The sequence below is a fragment of the Hyla sarda genome, chromosome 10 (genome assembly GCF_029499605.1).
Source record: "Hyla sarda isolate aHylSar1 chromosome 10, aHylSar1.hap1, whole genome shotgun sequence".
Classification (NCBI taxonomy): domain Eukaryota; kingdom Metazoa; phylum Chordata; class Amphibia; order Anura; family Hylidae; genus Hyla; species Hyla sarda.
Genome location: NC_079198.1, coordinates 42,519,669 through 42,542,408, shown reverse-complemented (window position 1 = coordinate 42,542,408; position 22,740 = coordinate 42,519,669). Strand labels below are relative to the sequence as shown.

Below are 22,740 nucleotides of genomic sequence, written 5' to 3'. Positions count from 1 at the left end.
TCCGTGGATAGATAGGGTAGGTTTTTATTGCGACGCGTTTCGGAGGGCTTACAGGATCGCCTCCTTCCTCAGGCATATATCAAAGCAAAGTAATAACAGCCCCCTTAAATACATACCATGTCCGTGTTAATTGGTTGCTTGTGTTCTAATGGAAGGATGGTTTGAGGACCTGCAGATCCGTTCTGCAGGTCACATGTTCCAGAGTCACGTGATCATAGATCACGTGATACCCAGAGGTATAGTGATTACCTCCTAAGGGGAGGAAAGCCCGGAGTTCCGGCAATGTGACCCGCGACCACGTGACGAAATCGCCACGTGATCGGGGATGACACGCCGGCCCTCCGGACAAATGCGTTCCACGCTGGAGCGCTCCCCAATGCGCAAGCGGAGATGGATGGAACACTCGACGCCTGCGCACCAGGCGTGTCGGCGACCCGATGCGCTCCAGGGCGGAACGCACTAAGGCGACTATCAGTAAATTGTTAAAGAACCAAAAACGCCCATCCCACGGACATGTTTACAAAACAGGGAGGCAAGTATACATTAAGAGAAACATGTTCAATTAAAAACATATACAATACTGATATAGTATAATATAAAAAAGGATACAAATATAAAAATATATAAATATAGTGTACACATGTACACGCAGGTGCAAAGACATATGCACGCGCATGTACACATGCATAAAGCACTCAGTCACAACATATGCTAACATACACACCCATACTCTCATATGTGTATATATATATATAAATATATATATATATATATATATATATATATATATATATATATATATATATACACACATACACACATACACATTCACATATACTTAGAATAAAACATACACACATACACGTATTGACAATACACCTACACACATAAATGTATACACACATAAAAAATACATATACCAGTGTACATACATACATGCATGCACATATAGTCACACATAGATATCACATTAAACACATAGAGCATATTCTAACATATCACATCTCAATCACAGGCATATAATTAATTTAACATTATAAAAAGAGAGAGAATACACATATTATATATATATATATATATATATATATATATACTATATATATATATATATATATATAATATATATATACATGTATCCATGTGTATTACGCACACACATGCGTAAAAGCACGTGTGTGCACATACACACAACAGCCACATTCTTCCATATGAACAGGATAGCTAAAATACATACTCCACATTATATGCATGTCATATAAAATTCGCGTCAATTACTTGATGTATAGAGGAATCAATGCACTTGTTCTAAGGATTCATTTAACCCCCGGGGCATTAAGGTGTTCAATTTGAAGATCCAAAACATCTCCTTATTACATAGTAGTTTGTAATTATTATTTGGAATCTTTTCAAGAGGTGTTATTTCTTAATAGTGTTGGGTCTCTATTGTGTTGGAGGTTAAAATGCCTAGATACACTATGGAGGTTGAAGCCATGGCGTATATTGAATCTATGGCCATTGATACGCTGTCTTAAACTCGTAGTGGTTCTACCACTATATCTAAGGTCACACGGACACTCCAGTAGGTATATGATATAGCCACTAGCACAGTTAAGGTAATCCTTGATGTAATAGGGTTTACAATCGGCTATGGGAATTTCGGTTCTCCTGTGCATAATAATGTCACAACATTTACAATTCTTAAGTCCACATTTGTAGGCCCCTGTAATAGCCTCACCTCCAAATAACGTACCCACCTCCCTCCGTGGGGTAAATATCTTTTTTTGCTTAGTGGGTATTGATGGTGCAATGAGGTTTTTTAGGGTCTTTGATCTTCTAAAGATGCATCTAGGATTTTTAGGGACTATTTTCTCCATAATGGGATCCTGTGTGATGAGGTCCCAATTTTTTGAAAGGATCTTTTTGATGTGGCCATGTGAGGTATTGAATCGAGTCAAAAAGGCTAGATCCAATCTCTCTTGGTTGTCCTCCGTTGGTGACAGATTTCACCTGTAAACCCAATTACATCAAGGATTTACCTTAACTGTGCTAGTGGCTATATCAATATACTACTGGAGTGTCCGTTGTGACCTTAGATATATTGGTAGAACCACTACGAGTTTAAGACAGCGTATCAATGGCCAATAGATTCAATATACGCCATGGCTTCAACCTCCATAGTGTATCTAGGCATTTTACCTCCAACACAATAGAGACCCAACACTATTAAGAATAACACCTCTTGAAAAGATTCCAAATAATAATTACAAACTACTATGTAATAAGGAGATGTTTTGGATCTTCAAATTGAACACCTTAATGCCCCGGGGGTTAAATGAATCCTTAGAACAAGTGCATTGATTCCTCTATACATCAAGTAATTGACGCGAATTTTATATGACATGCATATATTGTGGAGTATGTATTTTTAGCTATCCTTTCATATGGAAGAATGTGGCTGTGTGTGTATGTGCACACACCGTGCTTTTACGCATGTGTGTGCGTATACACATGGATACATGTATATGTATATATATATATATATATATATATATATATTTATATATTATATATATATATATATATATATATATATATTATGTGTTATCTCTCTCTCTTTTTATAATGTTAAATTAATTATATGCCTGTGATTGAGATGTGATATGTTAGAATATGCTCTATGTGTTTAATGTGATATCTATGTGTGACTATATGTGCATGCATGTATGTATGTACACTGGTATATGTATTTTTTATGTGTGTATACATTTATGTGTGTAGGTGTATGTCAATACGTGTATATGTTTATTTCTAAGTATATGTGAATGTGTATGTGTATATATATATATATATATATATATATATATATATATATATATATATAATATGAGAGTATGGGTGTGTATGTTAGCATATGTGCGACCTGAGTGCTTTATGCATGTGTACATGCACGTGCATATGTCTTTGCACCTGCGTGTACATGTGTACACTTATTTTATATATTTTGATATTTGTATCCTTTTTATATTATACTATATCAGGTATTGTATATGTTTTTAATTGAACATGTTTCTCTTAATGTATTACTTGCCTCCCTGTTTTTGTAAACATGTCCGTGGGATGGGCGTTTTTGGTTCTTTAACAATTTACTGATAGTCGCCTTAGTGCGTTCCGCCCTGGAGCGCATCGGGTCGCCGACACGCCCTGGTGCGCAGGCGTCGAGGTGTTCCATCCATCTCCGCTTGCGCATTGGGAGCGCTCCCAGCGTGGAACGCATTTGTCCGGAGGGCCGGCGTGTCATCCCCGATCACGTGGCGATTTTCGTCACGTGGTCGCGGGTCACATTGCCGGAACTCCGGGGCTTTCCTCCCCTTAGGAGGTAATCACTATACCTCTGGGTATCACGTGATCTATGATCACGTGACTCTGGAACATGTGACCTGCAGACCGGATCTGCTTATCATCCTCAGCCGGTGTGTTGCCACTGCTGGAGACTGTCCTCGGGGTGGGTGTAGCAGGCTGAGCTGTGGGTACACATGAAGCAGTGCAGGAGAAGCCTGGGTTGTTGTCTGCCAGCAACTCCCTCCTCCTCTTCAGTGTCTGAGTGACCAATAGAGGGGGGCCGCAGAGCCTAGGCTGCTGCCTGCTGCGCTCCTTGCCCAGCGCTCACTGGACTGGAGGAAATCCTCAGGAAATAACTGCAGTTGCCTCCCCTGTCCCTCCATCCCAATGGAGACCACCACATTCCCCTGTGTCAGCAGATCTACTATGATGCTACAATATGGTGCTGTGTGCTTACTACTGTAGGCACCCATTATTCAATCACTGCAGGAGGCAGCCATGTTTTCCATAGCTGGCTGTAGGATGGCTCATTGTACATTAATAAGGATAAGCCGAGGGAGGACACTTCTACCAGTCTGCAGGGAGCACACATACAGTCCATTCTGGGACCAGTTAATCATGCACCGTCCTACCAAGAGCAATCAGTAATAGAGCACAAGCAGCTTACCTTCCTGACTTTATTGCTATGCTTCTCAGCTAAACATCAGCATTCTTTCAAATAAGGGATGTCAATTCATACTGAGGCACCCTTCAGCAGGTCTATTCACATTAATTGCCTGAGAATAGTCAGCTTACTGATTTACTGTTCTCAATAGCGTGGTCTGTTGCAGTTCTAGATTTTGTGAGGCCTTAGATGAAACTTGAATGTACGGCCCGCTTTATTTCCTACAGACTTCATATTCTGATCCATTCGATTGCGAGATGGTCAAACCAGAACCAATTTCAATTTCTACTCCAAAGCTGCACTCCCTATTCTGCTGGTGGAGTAATTGTGTACATACATTACTTACCCTGTACTGATCATGAGTTAAATCCTGTATTCTACTCCAGAGTGGCACTCGGGTCTGAAGAGAGAATAAGAATTAAAGGAAAGCTTAAACATATGAAGTAACATCAACAAAATTAATCACGAACATGTCGCAAGTATGAGGTGGAAAGGTTGGAAACCACTGCATTAGGGAATAGTCTCAGCATATGCCACACAGAAAATGGACCAGTGGAAGGAGGATCAATTTCATATCATATTTACAGTTGGTCCCTACCGTGACAACTAAATCCTAAATTTACTGTCCACCAAATTAATAGTAAAATTTGGTAGGGAGTGGACTGCAGCCACAACGCCTTTAGTATGCAAAATACGTAGCAAGCATAGAAATTGCATTGATATCCAAAATACTGTGAGTGACTTGGTGGAAATGGTTTTAATGCGAAATGAAACACTAAAAGTTACGTTTTACTATTAATTTGGTGGATGGTAAATTTAGTATTTAGTGGTCACAGTAGTGATCAATTGTAAATATGATAGTCTCAGCATATATCTCCATTGAAGAGAAAATATTTGTGACAGATCTGAAAGTGTACCTCTAATAAAAATATATAGAAAGAGTAAGGTTTTTTTTTTTCCCTCCTTCACATAAATACAATACAGACACTGTGCAGCGAGACAGCAGAGTACATTGTTATTTCAGTCCGAATGTGAAGCACACACATAACATTGTTTTCCATTGCATTATTTCTGTCTTTGTATAGGTGTCCTATATTATGTATACATGGGGATGCTGGCAGTGTTTTGTACCAACGCCATTAATATTCTGGCTGGAATCAACGGTCTGGAGGCTGGTCAGTCTTTAGTCATTGCTGGTTCTATAATAATCTTTAATGTTGCAGAACTGAATGGTGAGTACTTGAATGGCTCTTGCACTACTCCGGGGTTGTTATATTGTTTATTGCATTGTTCATCCATAGTCTGTTTTCCGTATATTATGTCTGCAAGTAAAGGGTTTTTCTCGGTTGCTTCATTAGGGGGACACAGACCATGGGTATATGCTCTGGCCCCTAGGAGGCTGACACTAAGGAAACAAAGAAGTCTGTTCCTTCCTGGCAGGATATACCTGCCCACTGACAATGAGCTAATCTGTTTTTAGCTTAGTGTCAGACGGAGGCAGATACAGGTCTGGAGCTCTCCAGATCTTGGGGAACATTTATCAAAACATGTGCAGAGGAAAACTTGCCCAGTTGACCATAGAAACCAATCAGCTTGCTTCTTTCATTTTTAGAAAGGCCTGGGAAAAATGAAAGAAGTAATCTGGTTTCTATGGGCAGCTGGACAACTTTTCCTCTGCACAGGTTTTGATAAATCTCCCACCTGGTCTTTTTCTTATTTTCCAGTTAGATTGTTTAGTCAGGATTTATTTTCCACAGGTTCTGGGAGATAGGGATACCATCCATGGCTCCTAAGCCTTCCCCTGATCTACCCACATGCGAAAAAGGGGCACGGCGCTAACCTATCTGTGCAGTTGCTGGCTTAGCGCCTTCCCCTCTCCTGGCCCAGCAATCGCAGCTGCAGCCGCTGTATTGTAGGCTGAAAGCGACTCCTGGCCGCACTGCTACTTTTTTACCACTCCAGTCTTACAGCGTGCTTCGGTTTTTCCGCGTATGAAGGCTGTGGCGTGGCTTTTTTCATGGCTATTTGACAAAAGGCACAGTTAACAAAACCTGTCAATATCATGCGTAGACTCGAAATCAGTGGATTTTAACTCCAGAACTGTGTAAACAAAAAGGTGCAAAAAGACACTAGCGCCAAAATAGTACCAAATGTAGACTGAAAAAAAAAAGGTGTACACACAATAATAAATGCCAGCCTATATGTTTGTGTTTCCAGTGCTAGGGTCATATATTGATCATTTCGTACTTTCTAGGTGATTGCCGTGATGATCATCTCTTTTCCCTCTACCTTATTATTCCATTCTTTTTCACCACGTTGGGGTTGCTGTACCATAACTGGTAAGAACTACCTTTCTCTTGTTACAATTTGCAGTTCATGTAAATATTTAATGTAAAGCGTGATATTCAGATCAAAGGGGTCATCCAGTGTTTTTTCAAAAATTGATATTCTGCTGGGCCAGTAATAAATAGACAAAAACCTATACACTCCTTCCCCTGCAGGACCTTACCACCCAGCCAATTGTTGTCCAAGACAGGACACCAGTGCGGCCAGTGATTAGCTGAGCCATCAGGTCCTGCACTGAGTGCTCATTTTAGAAGCGGAAGATAGAAGATGAGGGAACAGATGGAGCTCAACAGGAGCTGTGGGGGACTGGGATTTGGTAAGTATAGGTTTTTCTTCTATTTTATCCCGACCCCAGCAGGATATGAATTTTTGCCAAAACTCCTATAACCCCTGCGAGAACCTGCAAATTATGTATGATCTGTGTTTTTAGTCCTATAATTTTATGTCAGTTGTAACTTGCCTAGGCAAATCAACTACAATCATATACACAAGGACTGTGCTTATTTCTTTTGCATTTTATTCATGGAGCCGTCAAGGACTGTTTTAAGTGGACACTGTTGCAGTCAAAAACTTATGTTGTACATCTTGACAAAACATTAACCTTTCTAATATACTTCATAAAAAAAAAAAAAAAAAAAATGTATTTCCTTTTTTATAGAAATCATCATGGCTTATAAAACCATGGCTTTTTTCCAAGCTGAAGCACAGGCATGGACAAAGTGTAGTAAGTGACGGTGGGCTAGCATGTCTCTATGCTCTCTCCTGTCTGATAGTACTCCTCTGTGCTTTCTCCTGTCCTATGAGACAAGAGAGCGCACAGAGGAATGCTAGCCCACCTTCACTTACTGGACTTTGTCCATGCATGTGCTTCAGCTATGTACCTCTCAGCACCACTGAATAGGAAATAAATGAATGAACAAATACAAATGAAACCAGCTATCACTGTCGGGACTAGAGTTTTGGATCATTATGTATCAATATTACTAGTGTGGCGGCATAGAACTTATGTCGCCCGAATATCAAACCTTAAAGGGGTATTCCAGGCCAAAACTTTTTATATATATATATATATATATATATATATATATTTATATATATTTATAATCAACTGGCTGCGGAAAGTTAAACAGATTTGTAAATTACTTCTATTAAAAAAATCTTAATCCTTCCAATAGTTATTAGCTTCTGAAGTTGAGTTGTTGTTTTCTGTCTAACTGCTTTCTGATGACTTGCGTCCCGGGAGCTGTGCAGTTCCTATGGGGATATTCTCCCATCATGCACAGCTCCCGGGACGTGACATCATCATTGAGCAGTTAGACAGAAACTTCAGAAGCTAATAACTATTGGAAGGATTAAGATTTTTTAATAAAAGTAATTTACAATCTGTTTAACTTTCTGGAGCCAGTTGATATATAAAAAAAATTTTTTTTGCCTGGATACCCCTTTTAATGTAAGAAACAGCAGAAAAAGATTCCTACAATAGATATTGAAAATCAAGGTATGTCAAACGTCCCATGATTTTATAAGCCATGATTTCTATAAAAAGGAAGTAAAATTTCTCTCTTGCTTCATTGGGAATACAGACTATAGGTATACGCGCTTACCACTAGAAAGCAGACACTAAGGAAACAGTCGGCTCCTCCTTGGCAGGCTATACCTGCTCTCTGACAATGAGTTTTAGCTAGTGTCAGCAGGAGGCAGACATTTCTGGAGCTCCCGAGACCTGGTCTTTTCTACTTCGTTTTTCACTTTTTTTTTTTTTTTTTTTTTTCTAGGTTGGGAGACAGGGATACTATCCATGGCTCTTAAGCCTCCCCTGTCTACCCACACCATCTTGACAAATAATAAAAGCAAAAGTAGATCAGCTCACCCACTCTTCATAGATTCCTCCGAAATATAAGTCCTGGAGCACGGATGCAGGAGCCGCCACTCCCTGTAGGACAGTGAAGAAAAAATGAGAGGAAAAAAATAACAGCTCCTGGTGAAAAGCAGAAATCCTAAAACTTAACTTTTAATCATGCACATTAAAAAAAGGGGAATGCCACGGCAGGTGGCAAGTGACATGTCACTCTAAAATCAGGAGTAAACGTTGACGCGTTTCGAGCTGTTGCTCTTAGTCATGGCACTGACACCATGTCCCACGGGGGTTTAAATACCTACAGAGACAATCCAGAACCCACCATGGGTCACACTTTCCGCCCCTGTCAGACAGGAACTGACATATGGATCAAGGCAAGGCCAACCAGGTGAGGCATAATTAACCTAGCAGGGATGAAGTCACATTAACCTCTTCCTGGCCTGAATAGAAAAGTTAAAACACACAAGTATGCTAGTGGAGATATATTGAACCATATTCTTGTATAACTCGTATATATCCACGCATACCACCGAATAACACGTGATCATGAGGAACATGGTGTATGGAACAATGTGTGCGTATAAAATATATATATATTATATATATATATATATATATATATATATATATATATAATATATATATATATATATATATAGTGTGTACATCAATGCGTGTCACAAACCCATGGTGTGAACATACCATGTTCCCCCGTGTGAAATTTCTTTGGTCAAACATCAAACCATGTACACACTGTGCAGAATAAATCAATAAATGCTGATGTCTGGGACATAAGTGACAATATACCAGTTGGCATTAATGTTTAGCATGACAGTGAAATAATAATACACTGTCCCATCAGCGTTTATTCTTGCTACTGCAGATGATGTAGCAAGTAATACATTCATTGCTACTGGATCTAAATGAGGAAATCTGGAACGCTGGAAATCAATAGCACAGCCTCCATAATAAAAAAAAAAATTACAAATTTAAAAAATGTGTGTGTGTGTATGTATGTAAATATATATATATATATATATATATATATATATATATATATATATTATTCGTGAAGGATAGTGCAGTAGCTGCCATATACATTCAAAATGGTGGCAAAAATGTTGATGGTAATACAAAATTACACTTTCCTATTAACAGTTGAATCCTCCATTGTGGATAATAAGGAACTGATGAGTAGCCAAAAACTCAAGATGTGAACAGTGACATGAAACTGGGTGAATTATGTCAATTAGCCACAGATGGAGACCAGTGTCAAATACCAGTAACATTTTATCACTACCGTGCTTCTCCGAAAATGAGACCGGGTCTTATATTCATTTTAGTCACAAAAAAACACACTAGGGCTTATTTTCTGGTAGGGCTTATATATTTACGGTATGTACATTGAACAACACGGCGGTTCCACAGTACTTAACCGTATTTATACCCCCCCCCCCCATTATCATCATGTGATGGCGCAGCTTTGCCCCCCCCCCCCCCCCCCCCCCCCAACGTCCCACACATTTTTTTCCCATGGTCCGATATTTCTGTACTTGTAATGCATAATGTGAACAGTATCATAAGAAATATAGCATTAAGTGTACCTCTCAAAATCACTGAATAGAAAATAAATAAATAATAAATCAATGAACAAATAAAATCAGTTATACACCGTCCTATCAACAGTTTAACCCTCCATTGTGGATAATAAGGAACTGATGATAGCCAAAAACACAAGGTGTGAACAGTGACATAAAACTGGCAGAACGATGTCCATTAGCCACAGGTGGAAGCCAATGCTGATATCAGATACCAGTACATTGTATCACTATGTATCGGCACAGGACATAACATATCACCAAAGTTATCAGAATAGAGACATATCTAGCAAATGTATACAGCCCAGGCAATATATAACGAATGGTCTTGATAATGCAGATACCATTCCGTAAAAGATATGCAGAAAAATAAACATGAACCAATGCAGGTCATCAGGCCATCAATAATAATATACCAACTAGCAAGATTATTTAAAACGAAAAACGGCACATTTCGTCCCATGGTCTGATATTACTGTACTTGTAAATGCAAAATGTGAAAAGTACCAAAAAGAAGAAAAAATATAATAAAAAATCATTATATGTACCTCTCAGCACCACTGAATAGGAAATAAATGAATGAACAAATGCAAATGAAACCAGCTATCACTGTCGGGACTAGAGTTTTGGATCATTATGTATCAATATTACTAGTGTGGTGAGCATAGAACTTATGTCGCCCGAATATCAAACCTTAATGTAAGAAACAGCTGAAAAAGATGCCTGCAATAGATATGAATCAATGTATGTCAAACGGCCAGGCAACCGAATAGACATTGAAGAACATCCTATGATCTGTATGTGTGGCAGCAATCTCCCATCTTAGACAGGTCAATAGAAATAAATCAGGTCATTACTATAATTGAGGCCGTTGGAGCTCGGGTCCCCATTTTAAGAATTCTCTCTGGTAAATAGTGCGTGTGACCAATTGCCACCCCGTTTAGGGGGGGTACCTTTTCAATACCTTGAATATAGATCGTATTACTTTTCCCCCCATGTTTCTCAGATAGGTGCCTGGTAAGACCAGACATCGAACGAGACGAAAAATTAGAATGAGAGGAAAGATGCTCATACATGCGACTTTTGAGTTTGCGGCCGGTGCATCCTATGTATTGTAGTTTGCACATGTCGCATGTTACACAATAAACTACATATTCACTGTCACAATTGATAAAATTCCTGATTGTGTAACTAGTGCCAGTGGCCATAGACGTAACCTGATGAGAAGACTGCATAAAGATGCATATATTACAGCTAGGTCTGACACATTTGTGGCTGCCAGTGGTATGAAGCCATGTACTCTCCGTTCCTACCACTGGAAAGTCACTCGGGGATAAAATGGTCCCCAGTGACTTGGCTTTTTTGGCCACACATCTTACTCGGGGGGCCAGTAAGCCAACCAAATCATATTTTTATAATATTTTAAATTTGGTCAAAATTACGACTGTAGGGGGAAAAGAGGGTTCAGAATGATCCATATTAGAGGGTGACTAGTACTGTTCCCTGGATTTAGAGTCTGAAATCGACTTTGCTCTTGCTAGAGTAGCACCACTGTACCCTCTCTTTTTTGTTTTTTGTTTTTTTAACCGGTTGGTGATGCCGGTGCTAGCTTGTTCATAGTAGGTCTCATTTGAGGAAGCTCTTTTGGCTCGGATGTACTCCTCGATTGAGAGATTTTTGGTGGTGTGTTTTGGGTGACCACTGTGGGCATGCAGAATGCTGTTCCCCAATGTAATCTTACAGTACAGTTTTGTATCAATTTGATGTGTAATATTGTTACCAATAAGAGTGACATCTAAAAAATTGACACTTTTTTCCCTTTGTATAGTAAAAACGCAAATTCAAATCATTGTCATTAAAAAATGACAGAAAATCAGCCGTATTCTCCTCCATACCCCTGGCACACTAGGAGTTCATCTATATATCTCCAGTACCATATGATATCACTGTGGGTTATAATCCGCATACAGACGACTCTACTCCCTATATGCCATATACAAGTTTGCCAGGGAAGGGGAGAACTTTGCCCCCATGGGGCAACCAGTCACTTGAAGAAAGAAAAGACCATTGGAAATTAAGTCAGTGAAGAAATGCAAGTACCTCATTGACATATTCTCTCAAACATGCACTATACTCAGAATATATCTGGAGATGAAACCCAAGTGCAATAACTGCTTTATCATGTTGTATGCAACTGTACAAAGATGTAACATCACTCATATTCCCCGTTCCAGCCAATCTGGGACATGGCATTGAGAAGGGACTTGTTGTCCTTGATGTGACCCGGTGTCCTAGATACTAGTGGCTGTAGGATATGATCAAGCCAATTACCCAAGCTTTCTAGGAGAGATTCTATCCCTGCTACTAAAGGGCAGAAGGGGGGTGGGGACACATTATTGTGAGTTTTGGGGAGGGCATGGAACACAGGAGTCTTGGGATGATCAGGGCATAAAAACTTTTTGTTTGTTTGAAATAATATTTAGAGTGTACCCCTCCTCCAAAAGCCTCTCCAATTTATTTCTCACAATCTTGGTTGGATCTGAGGGAATTTTCCTATAAGTGGATTCGTCATTCAACATTTTCATTATCTCCCTTTCATAGAGGGCTTTGTCCAGCACTACAATTGACCCGCCTTTGTCAGCTTGTCTGATGTATATTTGGGGGTTCTCTTTCAAGTCCTTTAGTGCTTTATGTTCCATATTGTTGAAATTGCATGGTACAGTAGGAGCTTTCCAGATTCATCAAGTCCCTCTCCACTCTATGTTGATTATACATCCATTACTTCAGCTCTGGAATTGATAGGGTAGAAAGTGGGATTAGAAATGGGGAAAATATTTTTTAGTGGATGTGATGTCATCTCTTATCTTCGACGACAGATTTTGTAGATCAATAAGATTTAAGCATAGCACCTGATCACTAAAATTCATGTCAAGTGGCATGTTTGGAAGTCCCATATTATTTAACACCTGAGGTTTAGAGGTGTCTTCCAACTGGTTTTCTGATTCTATGCCTAGAAAATGTTTTTTAACCGTAAGAGTCCGCATTAACTTATTCACATCTCTTATAGTTTGATACAGATCAAAACTATTAAGTGGTACAAATGTTAAGCCTTTTTCGAGCACTGATGTCTGTCTTTTAGTAATAGTACATGCCAATAAGTTGATGACAGTATAGTTATGAGATGTCCTCCGGTATATTATCTTCATGTAAAGCACCTAATTCCTCCTGTTTGACTAAGAGCAACAGCTTGAAACGTGTTGGAGTTTACTCCTGATTTTAGAGTGACATGTCACTTGCCACCTGCCGTGGCATTCCCCCTTTTTAATGTGCATGATTAAAAGTTAAGTTTTAGGATTTCTGCTTTTCACCAGGAGCTGGATTTTTTTCCCTTCATTTTTTCTTCACATACCAACTTGACCCTAACCTATCTGTGTCGTTCCCACCCGGTCGCCACCGGCCAACGCCTAGCGGCGTGCCTTGGGTCCGGCTGCACGTGTCTCCCTGTCATTACTCCAGCATTCTTTGCTGGCTCGCAAAGGTGTTCAGCTCCCATGCTGAAATTGACTAGCTCTTGGATGCCTCTTGGAAACATTCGGAGAAGCGTTTCCATACCCCTAAAAGTATGTGAACACTCTTGCCGTTTCTGCAGGATAGTCTCTAAGTAGACCACTTCCTTTAAGGGCCAGGTGTCTGCCCTATCCTTTTCCAGAAGCCCCTCACTTCTGACTCCCACGTTCAAACTTTCCTTCAGGGGGTGGCTCCTCCCTTTCGTTTTCCACCCCAGCTTGGGACCTCAATCTGGTCTTAGGTGCTTTGCAGGCTTCCCCCTTTGAGTCACTCGGGGAGCTCTGTCTCTCTCTGTGTCTCTGTCTGTCTCGTGATTTCCACCTTCTCACTCTTGGTAGCGGTCTCTTCACTGTTTGGACCTCTGTTGCCACGTCCTTCTGTAAATCTGACTCTTTTTGTCATCCCGTAGGGTCTGCGTCAGGGCCTTTAGGCCTCCTAAGGTGACCATCACTTGGTAGATACGATCTGCCATCTCTGGGGCATACCGTGCTAAGGGGAAGACTCTTCTACCCCCCCCCCCCCCCCCCCCCCCCTGTTCAGTGGGTTCCTCCTGGGCAGTCTGTAATCGGGCTTCGGCCCTCAAAGTGTGTGAGGCCACTATGTGGTGGTCTTTACACACGTTCTTCCATTCTATAGGATGCATACCTATGCATCAGCAGATGCAGCGTTGCAGGTGGTGATGGCCTTCCGACTGACCATGTTCCCTTGTTTCTTCTCCTGCTTTGGGACGTCCCATAGAACTGGATTTTTTTTTTTTTACTTAACGTTAAATCCCTTTCTCTTAGTCCTTATTGGGAGACACCGCTCCCTCCCTTCTGTTTCAGGTGTTTTTTTTTTTTTTTTTTTTTTTCAGGGTTGCTGTGTATGCCTGTTGGTGGGGTTCCTCAGTTTATTTTTTTGTTTGGGGTCCTTCGGTCTTTGTTCTGGTTCCTCCTCCTGCTTTGTGACTAAACTGATTAGCTCATCGTCAGTGTGCGGGTATAGCCTGCCAAGGAGGAGCCGACTTTTAGTGTTAGCCTCCTAGTTGAATGAGCATATTCCCATAGTCTGTGTCCCCCAATGAAGACTAAGAGAAAGGTATTTTATGGTAAGTAATAAAAAAAATCCACTTTTTCTCCAGAAGTATATTAGGAAAGTTGTACAACAAATAAAAAGTTTTGGTATCTGACACTGTCCATTTTAAGAAGATCTCTGGCAAGGAAAAAACAGGATAGGGTATAAGTTTAAGATCGTGCGGGACCCACCGTGATCTCCAGTATGGGGCGTGTCGAACACCACACCTAGCGATTGCCCCGTCAATGCATCTCTAAGGAAGAGCTGGAACACTGCACTCGGGAATCTCCAGCTCTCCCATAGAGCTAATGGAGGGTGGCATGTCAGCCTCCGCTTTGTGCTGTGGTTGACATGCACCATTTAAAAGAAGAGCCGGGTGCCTTACGGGAGATCGTGGGGATACGTGTTTTTTTATTTTTTTGTTACTATCCTGTAGTACTCTCTTACCACCCCTTCCCACAAATGGATGTATATTTATGTACACTGTGGGCTCCCGCTGTATGACGCAGCAGCTGAGTGCGTATCATACCTGGTGGGTCCCTGTTGCATCCAGGACCCACTGCTAATGCCGGACATCGCCGATCGAGCTGATGTCAGCGTTAACACTTTAGACGCTGCAATTAAAGTTGATTGTGGCTTCTAAAAGCGGTTCATTCCATTTTCGGCTAGCTCAGTGGGCTGATCAGGACTGTCCCATCCTGATCAGCTGAGAGCATGGCGGGAGGTCTCTTGCCTTTCTCCATGCTATCGGATCGTTGCTCCAGCCTTGCATTCTGCTTTGCCAGACTAAAGCAATGACGCACTGATAACACTGGTCAATTGCATGACTAAAGAAAGTGTAAAGGGGGAAAAATTTTTTTTTAAAGTAATATGCATTAACCTGTCCTTTAATAAAAGTTTAAATCACCCCCCTTTTCCCATTTTTCAAATTAAAAATGAAAAAAATAAAACCTAAACGTGTGATATGTCCAAACTATTGAAATATAATAATAATAATAAAAATAAAAATAAAAATAAAAATAAAAATAATAATAATTTTATTTATATAACGCCTACAGATTCCGCAGCGCTTACAATTATGGGGTACAAACAAAGACAAGTATCAGAGATAAAATTACACAATAACTATTCAAACAAGAGGTGTGGGGATATGTTGAGGCCAATTAAAGAATGTTATAGACCTGTCTGAAGAGATGTGTTTTCAGGCCACGTTTGAAACTATGGATGTTGTTGTTGAGTCTGAGGGATTGAGGGATAGCATTCCAGAGAACCGGTGCAGCACGAGTGAAGTCTTGGAGACGGGAGTGAGCCGTTCGGATTATAGAAGATGTTAGTGTTAGATCATTAGCAGATCGGAAAGAACGTGTAGGATGGTAGACAGAGATGAGAGAGGAGATGTAGGGAGGTGCAGCATTGTGGAGAGCTTTGTGTGTGAGACTGAGGATTCTGGACTGAATTGGTAACCAGTGTAGTGACTGGCACAGGGAGGAGGCGTCGGTGTAGCGGCTGGAGAGGAAGATGAGTCTGGCTGCGGCATTAAGGATGGACTGGAGAGGAAAGAGTTTGGAGAAAGGAAGGCCTATTGGTAAAGAGTTACAGTAGTTGAGGCGGGAGTGAATCAAAGCAATAATGAGAGTTTTAGCAGTTTCAGTAGTGAGAAACGGGTGGATTCTGGAAATGTTTTTGAGATGCAGGTGACAAGAACGTGAAAGAGACTGAATATGGGGAGTGAAAGACAGATCACAGTCAAGTATAACTCCAAGACAGCGAGCCTGCTGCCCGGGAGTTATGGTAGTACCACATACCAAGATGGAAATGTCAGGGTTAGGTACAGTATCAGTTGATGGAGAAAAAACAAGAAGTTCTGTTTTAGAAAGATTTAGTTTCAGATATAAAGAGGACATGATGTCTGAGACAGCAGAGAGACAGTCACTGGTATTCTGTAGGAGTGCAGCGGTGTTGTTGGAGGAAGAGGTATAGAGTTGGGTGTCATCAGCATAGAGGTGGTACTGGAAACCAAATCTAATAATTGTTTTTCCAATGGGGGATGTGTAGAGTGAAAAGAGTAGAGGACCCAGGACCAATCCCTGTGGAACCCCGACAGCAAGGGGAAGAGGAGAAGTAGAGCCAGAAAACGAGACGCTAAAGGAGCGGCCAGAGAGATAGGAGGAAAACCAGGTGAGAGCAGAGTCCTTGAGACTGATGGAGCGGAGACTACTGAGGAGGAGTTGGTGATCCACAGTGTCAAAAGCCGCAGAGAGGTCCAAGAGAATCAGTAAAGAGAAATTGCCATTTGATTTGGCCGTCAGAAGATCGTTAGTGACTTTGGTTAGGGCCGTTTCTGTGGAGTGAAGGGAGCGGAAACCAGACTGTGTAAGGGGTCAAGAAGAGAGTTCTCGGAGAGATGGCGGATAAGGCGGGAGTAGACCAAGCGTTCCAGTAGTTTGGAGATAAAGGGGAGATTTAAGACTGGTCGATAGTTGGCTGCACAGGACGGGTCCAGAGATGGTTTTTTTCAATAGAGGGGTTATGATAGTGTTTGAAAGAGGAGGGAAAGACCCCAGAAGAGGGAGAGGTTAAAAATTTTAGTTAGGTGACAGCTGATAGCAGGAGAGAGAGACTGGATGAGGTGTGAAGGCATGGGGTCACTAGAGCAGGGTGGGTGGGCGGAGGAGAGGAGCCTGGAAATATGTGATCAAAAGGTGCCATCAAAATATAAATGTTCCCGATAAAAACTTCAAATCATGGTGCAAAAAATACGGAAAAATAAGTTATAGGGGTAAAAGTGAACAATTTTAACTCCTTAAGGACCAAGCCCATTATGACCTTAAGGACCAGAGCATTTTTTGCACATCTGACCACTGTCATTTTAAGCATTAAAGGAGTAGTCCAGTGGTGACTCAGTGGTGAGCAACTTATCCCCTATCCTAAGGATAGGGGATAAGTTTGAGATCGCGGGGGGTCCGACCGCTGGGGCCCCCTGCAATCTCCTGTACGGAGCCCCGACAGCCCGCGGAAAGGGGGCGTGTCGACCTCCGCACGAGGCGGCGGCTGACACGCGCTGCAATCTAATTTTATTTTTAGTGTCTTCTGGCCACCCGCACTAAATTGCACCCCCAGAATCCCGCCCCTTCATATTCACCCGTCGACCAAGAGCCCCACGGATGCACGCAAACACGCCCGAACCAAAACTTCAACTTCCAGCATGTTACACCGTAACCTAAACTGTAGAACTATAAAGTGTAACATGCTGGGAGTTGTAGTTTTGGTTCGGGTCAGCTGCAGAGCTATAGGCTGCATCAGGGCATGCTGGGAGTTGTAGTTAATAACTGTAATTCCCAGTATTCCTTGACACAGACTATGGCTCTGCAGCTGACACGAACCAAAACTACAACTCCCAGCATGTTACACAATAACCTTAACTGTCCTACTATACAGTGCAACATGCTGCAACACCCACAGAGCCATAGGCTGTATCAGGGTATGCTGGGAGTGGTAGTTATCTAGTAACTAAATGCAACTTCCAGCATTTTCTGCCATAACATGCTATTGGAAAGTTATTCAACATTCATTAATCTAAAATATATCAAAAGTTTATTTGATGAGGTACCCTTTAACCCTTTTAGGTGCTTCACAGGAATTGCAGGAAAGTGAAGGAGAAAGTTCAAAATCTTAATTTTTTTACACTCTCACGTTCTTGTAGACTTTTTTTTTTTTTTTTTTTTTTTTTTAATACATTTTTAAAAGGGGTAAAAGGATAAAGGTGCCAAAACAGCAACAAAAACACATGGCATACTTTTTTGGAAACTACACCCCTAAAGGGGTATAGTGAGCCTTAACACCACACAGGTGTTTGACGACTTTTTGTTAAACTGTTGGTGACGAAGGGCGTAAAGGTACGCCCTTTCTCCCTGGTACTTAAGGACCAAGGGCGTAACTGTACGCCCGTGGGAATTCGGGTCACTGCCGCACACGGGGCGGTGATCGGAACGGGATGACTGCTGATATTCTATCGGCAGCCATTCCGGCACATCACCTAGGGGGACCGGCGAATCACGTCTTTTCCAGGTTGATAGAGTCTCTAGTGATCGAGGCTGTCAGAGAAAGCCCGATCACCATGAAGGATAGGAGCAAGGTGGCAGGGGTGCCACTTCCTCCTATCCCCTGCCATTGGTCGATCAGGACTGACCGACCAATGGTAGGAGGGGGGCGGGAGGGTTAAAGTTGAGAGCCGAGGGTGGAGGGGCTGCGAGAGCTGCTTACTGGCAGCTGTGATCCCCGGGAGCTGCGGCGGTGACGCTTACGGCGCGGATCGGCAGGCGGCAGTGAAGATCGTTGGTGAGTGATCTTCACTGCGGCCTTCTAAAAGTTACAACTCCCAGCATGCCCAGAAAGCCGTTGGCTGTCTGGGCATGCTAGGAGTTGTAGTTTTGCAACATCTGGAGGTCCAGTTTGGTGACCACTGTGCAGTGGTCTCCAAACTGTGGTACTCCAGATGTTGCAAAGCTACTACTCGGCATGTCCAGACAGCCAAAGGCATGCTGGGAATTGTAGTTCTGTAACATCTGGCCCTTCAGATGCTGCAGAGCTACAACTCCCAGCATGCCTGGACAGTCTCAGCATGCTGGTAGTTGTAGTTTTGCAACACCTAGAGGTGCAGTGGTTTCAAAACTGTGTCCCTCCAGATGTTACAAAACTACAATTCCGTAGATGTTGCAGAACTACAACGACCAGCATGCCTGACTGTCTGGGCATGCTGGGCGTTGTAGCATTGCAACATCTGGGGGGCGACACAGTTTGGAGACCACTACACTGGGTTCCAAACTGCCCCTTCCAGCTGTTGCATAACTATAACTCTCAGCTTGCCCTTCGGCTGTCAGTGCATGCTGGGAGTTGTAGTATTACAACATCTGGAGGGCCACAGTTTGAAGAAAACTGTGCAGTGGTCTCCAAACTGTGGCCCTCCTGAGATTGTAAAACTACAACTCAGCATGCCTAGACAGTCAGTCATGCTGGGAGTTGTAGTATTGCAACAGATGGAGGCACACTGGTGGGGAAACAATGAATTTAGTTTGTAACCTAACCCTAACTCTTTTCCCACCATGAGTTTCTTGCTTTAGGTTTAAGCTGCGGAAAATTTTCCGCTGCAGCTCAAACTCCCAGCAGGAAACTTGCTGTGAACCAGACCGTGTGAATGTTCTCTAAAAAACACTACACAAAATTAAAAGTAAAACACTACATATACACCATTCAATAGTAGAAAGAAACTTGGCACAGCTCGCCTAATCACTAGCACCTGTCAATCACTGCCTCTGCTGGCTGAACCACGTCTGGTGGTGCTCACTGGTAATAACAAAGTCCAATGCAAATCTTCATACATAAAGAGAAAAGAAAACCAGGGCGACTCACCACGTACGTATACTTCAAACTTCTTTATTAATCCAGTGGGCCAGTTGAAGCATATCTTGCGAAACGGCACCGTAGCCCCGAACGAACGTCCCCCTGTGTTCCGTCCACCCGTGTCCTGCACTGTTTTTACCCTTCATGGATTAATAAAGAAGTTTGAAGTATACGTACGTGGTGAGTCGCCCTGGTTTTCTTTTCTCTTTATGTATGAAGAACTACATATACACCCCCTTACACTGATCCCCCTCCCCCACCCCAATAAAAATGAAAAAAGTCTCGTACTGCAGTTTTTACAAAACGGAGCCTCCAGCTGTTACAAAATAACAACTCCCAGTATTCCCGGACAACCATTGACTGTATAGGCATGCTGGGCGTTTTGCAACAGCTGGAGGCAGCCTGTCTGGGAAACACTGTAGTAGCATAATTTGTCGACGGAGGCAAGTGTAATGCTTGCATCCGGGTCTGTCCCGATGCAAATCCCTAATTTAGGCTTCAAATGCGCATGGCGCTCTCTCACTTGGGGGCCTTGACGTATTTCAAGGCAACAGTTTAGGGCCACATATGGGGTATTTCCCTATTCGGGAGAAATTGTGTTACACATTTTGGGGGGCTTTTTCTCCTTTTACCCTGTATGAAAAGGAAAAGTTGTGGTCTACACCAGCATGTTAGTGTAAAAAAATTTGGTGTTGCCCCCTACTTTTCATTTTCACAAGAGTTAAAAGGGGAAAAAAAGACCCCCAAAATTTGTAACTCAATTTTCTCCTGAGTACGGAAATGCTCCACATGTGGACGTAAAGTGCTCTGCGGGCACACAACAAGGCTCAGGAGTGAGAGCACACTATGTACATTTGAGGCCTAAATTAGTGATTTGCACAGGGTGGCTGATAGTTACAGCGGTTCTGACATAAACGCAAAAAAAGAAAAACATCCACATGTGACCCCATTTTGGAAACTACACCCCTCACGTAATGTAACAAAGGGTATAGTGAGTGGTAACACCCCACAGGGGTTTGATGAATTTTTGTTAAAGTTGGACGTGAAAATGAAAAATGTCTTGTTTTTTTTTTCACAAAAATGCTGGTGTTACCCCAAATTTTTCTTTTTCACAAGGGGCAATAGAAAAAAGCCACCCAAAATTTGTAACACCCATATAACCCATATGTGGATGTTAAGTGCTCTGTGAGCTTACTACAGGGCTCAGAATGGAAGGAGCAAAATTTGTTGTTTTTTTTTAGAGAGAATTTGGCTATAATTGAAGGCACATGGTGCCGGAACAGTGGACCCCTCCCCACATGTGACCCCATTTTGGAAACTACACCCCTCATGGAATGTAATAATGGGTGCAGTGAGCATTTACACCCCACAGGTGTCTGACAGATTTTTTGAACAGTGGTCCATGGAAAAGAAAAATTACATTTTTCATTTGCACATGCCACTGTTCCAAAGGTCTGTCAAACGCCAGTGGGGTGTAAATGCTCACTGCACCCCTAATTACATTCCGTGAGTGGTGTAGTTTCCAAAATAGGGTCACATGTGGAGGGCTGTTCTGGCACCATGGGGGCTTTGTAAACGCACATGGCCCCCGATTTTCCATTCTAACCAAGTTCTCTCTCCAAAAGCCCAGTGGCGCTCCTTCTCTTCTGAGCACTGTAATGCGCCCGCATAGCACTTAACATCCATATATGGGGTTACAAATTTTGGGGGGCATTTTCTCCTATTACTCTTTGTGAAAATGAGAAATTTGGGGTAACGCCAGCATTTTAGGGAAGGAAAAAAAATTTTCATTTTTACATCCAACTTTAGCGAAAATTTGTCAATCACCTGTGAGATGTTTAAGGCTCACTTTACCCCTTGTTACATTCCTTGAGGCATGTAGTTTCCCAAATAGTGTGCCATGTCGTGTTTTTATTTATATTTTTTGGCATCATAGCGTCTTCCTAAATGCGACATGCCCCCCAAAAACCATTTCAGTAAAATTCGATCTCCAAAAGCCCAATGTCTCTCCTTCCATACTGAGCCCTCTAGTGCACCCACAGAGCACTTCACATCCACATATGAGATATTTCCTTACTCGCAAGAAATTAGGTTACACATTTTGGTGGCTTTTTCTCCTTTTACCCCTTGTAAAATAAAAATAAAAAATGCGTCTACAAGAACATGTTAGTATAAAAGATGAAGATCTTAAATTTTCTCCTCCACCTTCTCCTGCTATTCTTGTGAAACACCTAAAGGGTTAACAAACTTTCTGAATGTAATTTTGAATACTTTGACGGGTGTAGTTTTCATAATGGGGTCCATTATGAGGTATTTCGAACATAAAGACCATCAAATTCACTTCAAAACCGAACTGGTCCCGAAAAAATTCTGATAATGAAATTTTCGTGGAAAATTGTTGCTAAACTTTGAAGCCTTCAAAAAGTAAAAACATCAACTTTATGAATCAGACATAAAGTAGATATATTGTTTGTGAATTAATATATCATTTATTACCGTATATACTCGAGTAGAAGCCGAGTTTTTCAGCACGATTTTTCGTGCTGAAAACACCCCCCTCGGCTTATACTCAAGTGAACTCTCCGCCCTCAGTGGTCTTCAACCGGTGGACCTCCAAATGTTTCAAAACTACAACTCCCAGAAAGCCCGGGCAGCCATCGGCTGTCCGGGCTTGCTGGGAGTTGTAGTTTTGAAACCTCTGGAGGTCCGCAGGTTGAAGACCACTGCGGCCTTCGACATCATCCAGCCCCCTCTTAGTTTTGTTTTGTACTCGCCTCCGCTCGGCGGGACGTTGGGGTGCGCTGGTCCGGTGCTGCAGGACTGTCCGGTGGGGAGGTCATCCGGTGGGATAGTCGTTCCAGGCTGCCATCTTCACCGGGGGGCCTCTTCTCCGCGCTTCGGGCCCGGCCCCGGAA

General features: G+C 42.1%; 1 protein-coding gene across 1 annotated transcript in view; it reads left to right on the top strand.

Annotated features, from left to right (window-relative positions):
* The window catches only part of DPAGT1 (dolichyl-phosphate N-acetylglucosaminephosphotransferase 1), a gene marked incomplete in the record, with an annotated part of 56,634 nt that overhangs the window by 2,654 nt on the left and 31,240 nt on the right, over nucleotides 1–22,740 (top strand). The window contains 2 exon segments of the mRNA XM_056544595.1: nucleotides 5,089–5,235; nucleotides 6,258–6,342. Of these exon segments, the coding sequence (XP_056400570.1) occupies nucleotides 5,089–5,235; nucleotides 6,258–6,342 (232 nt within the window).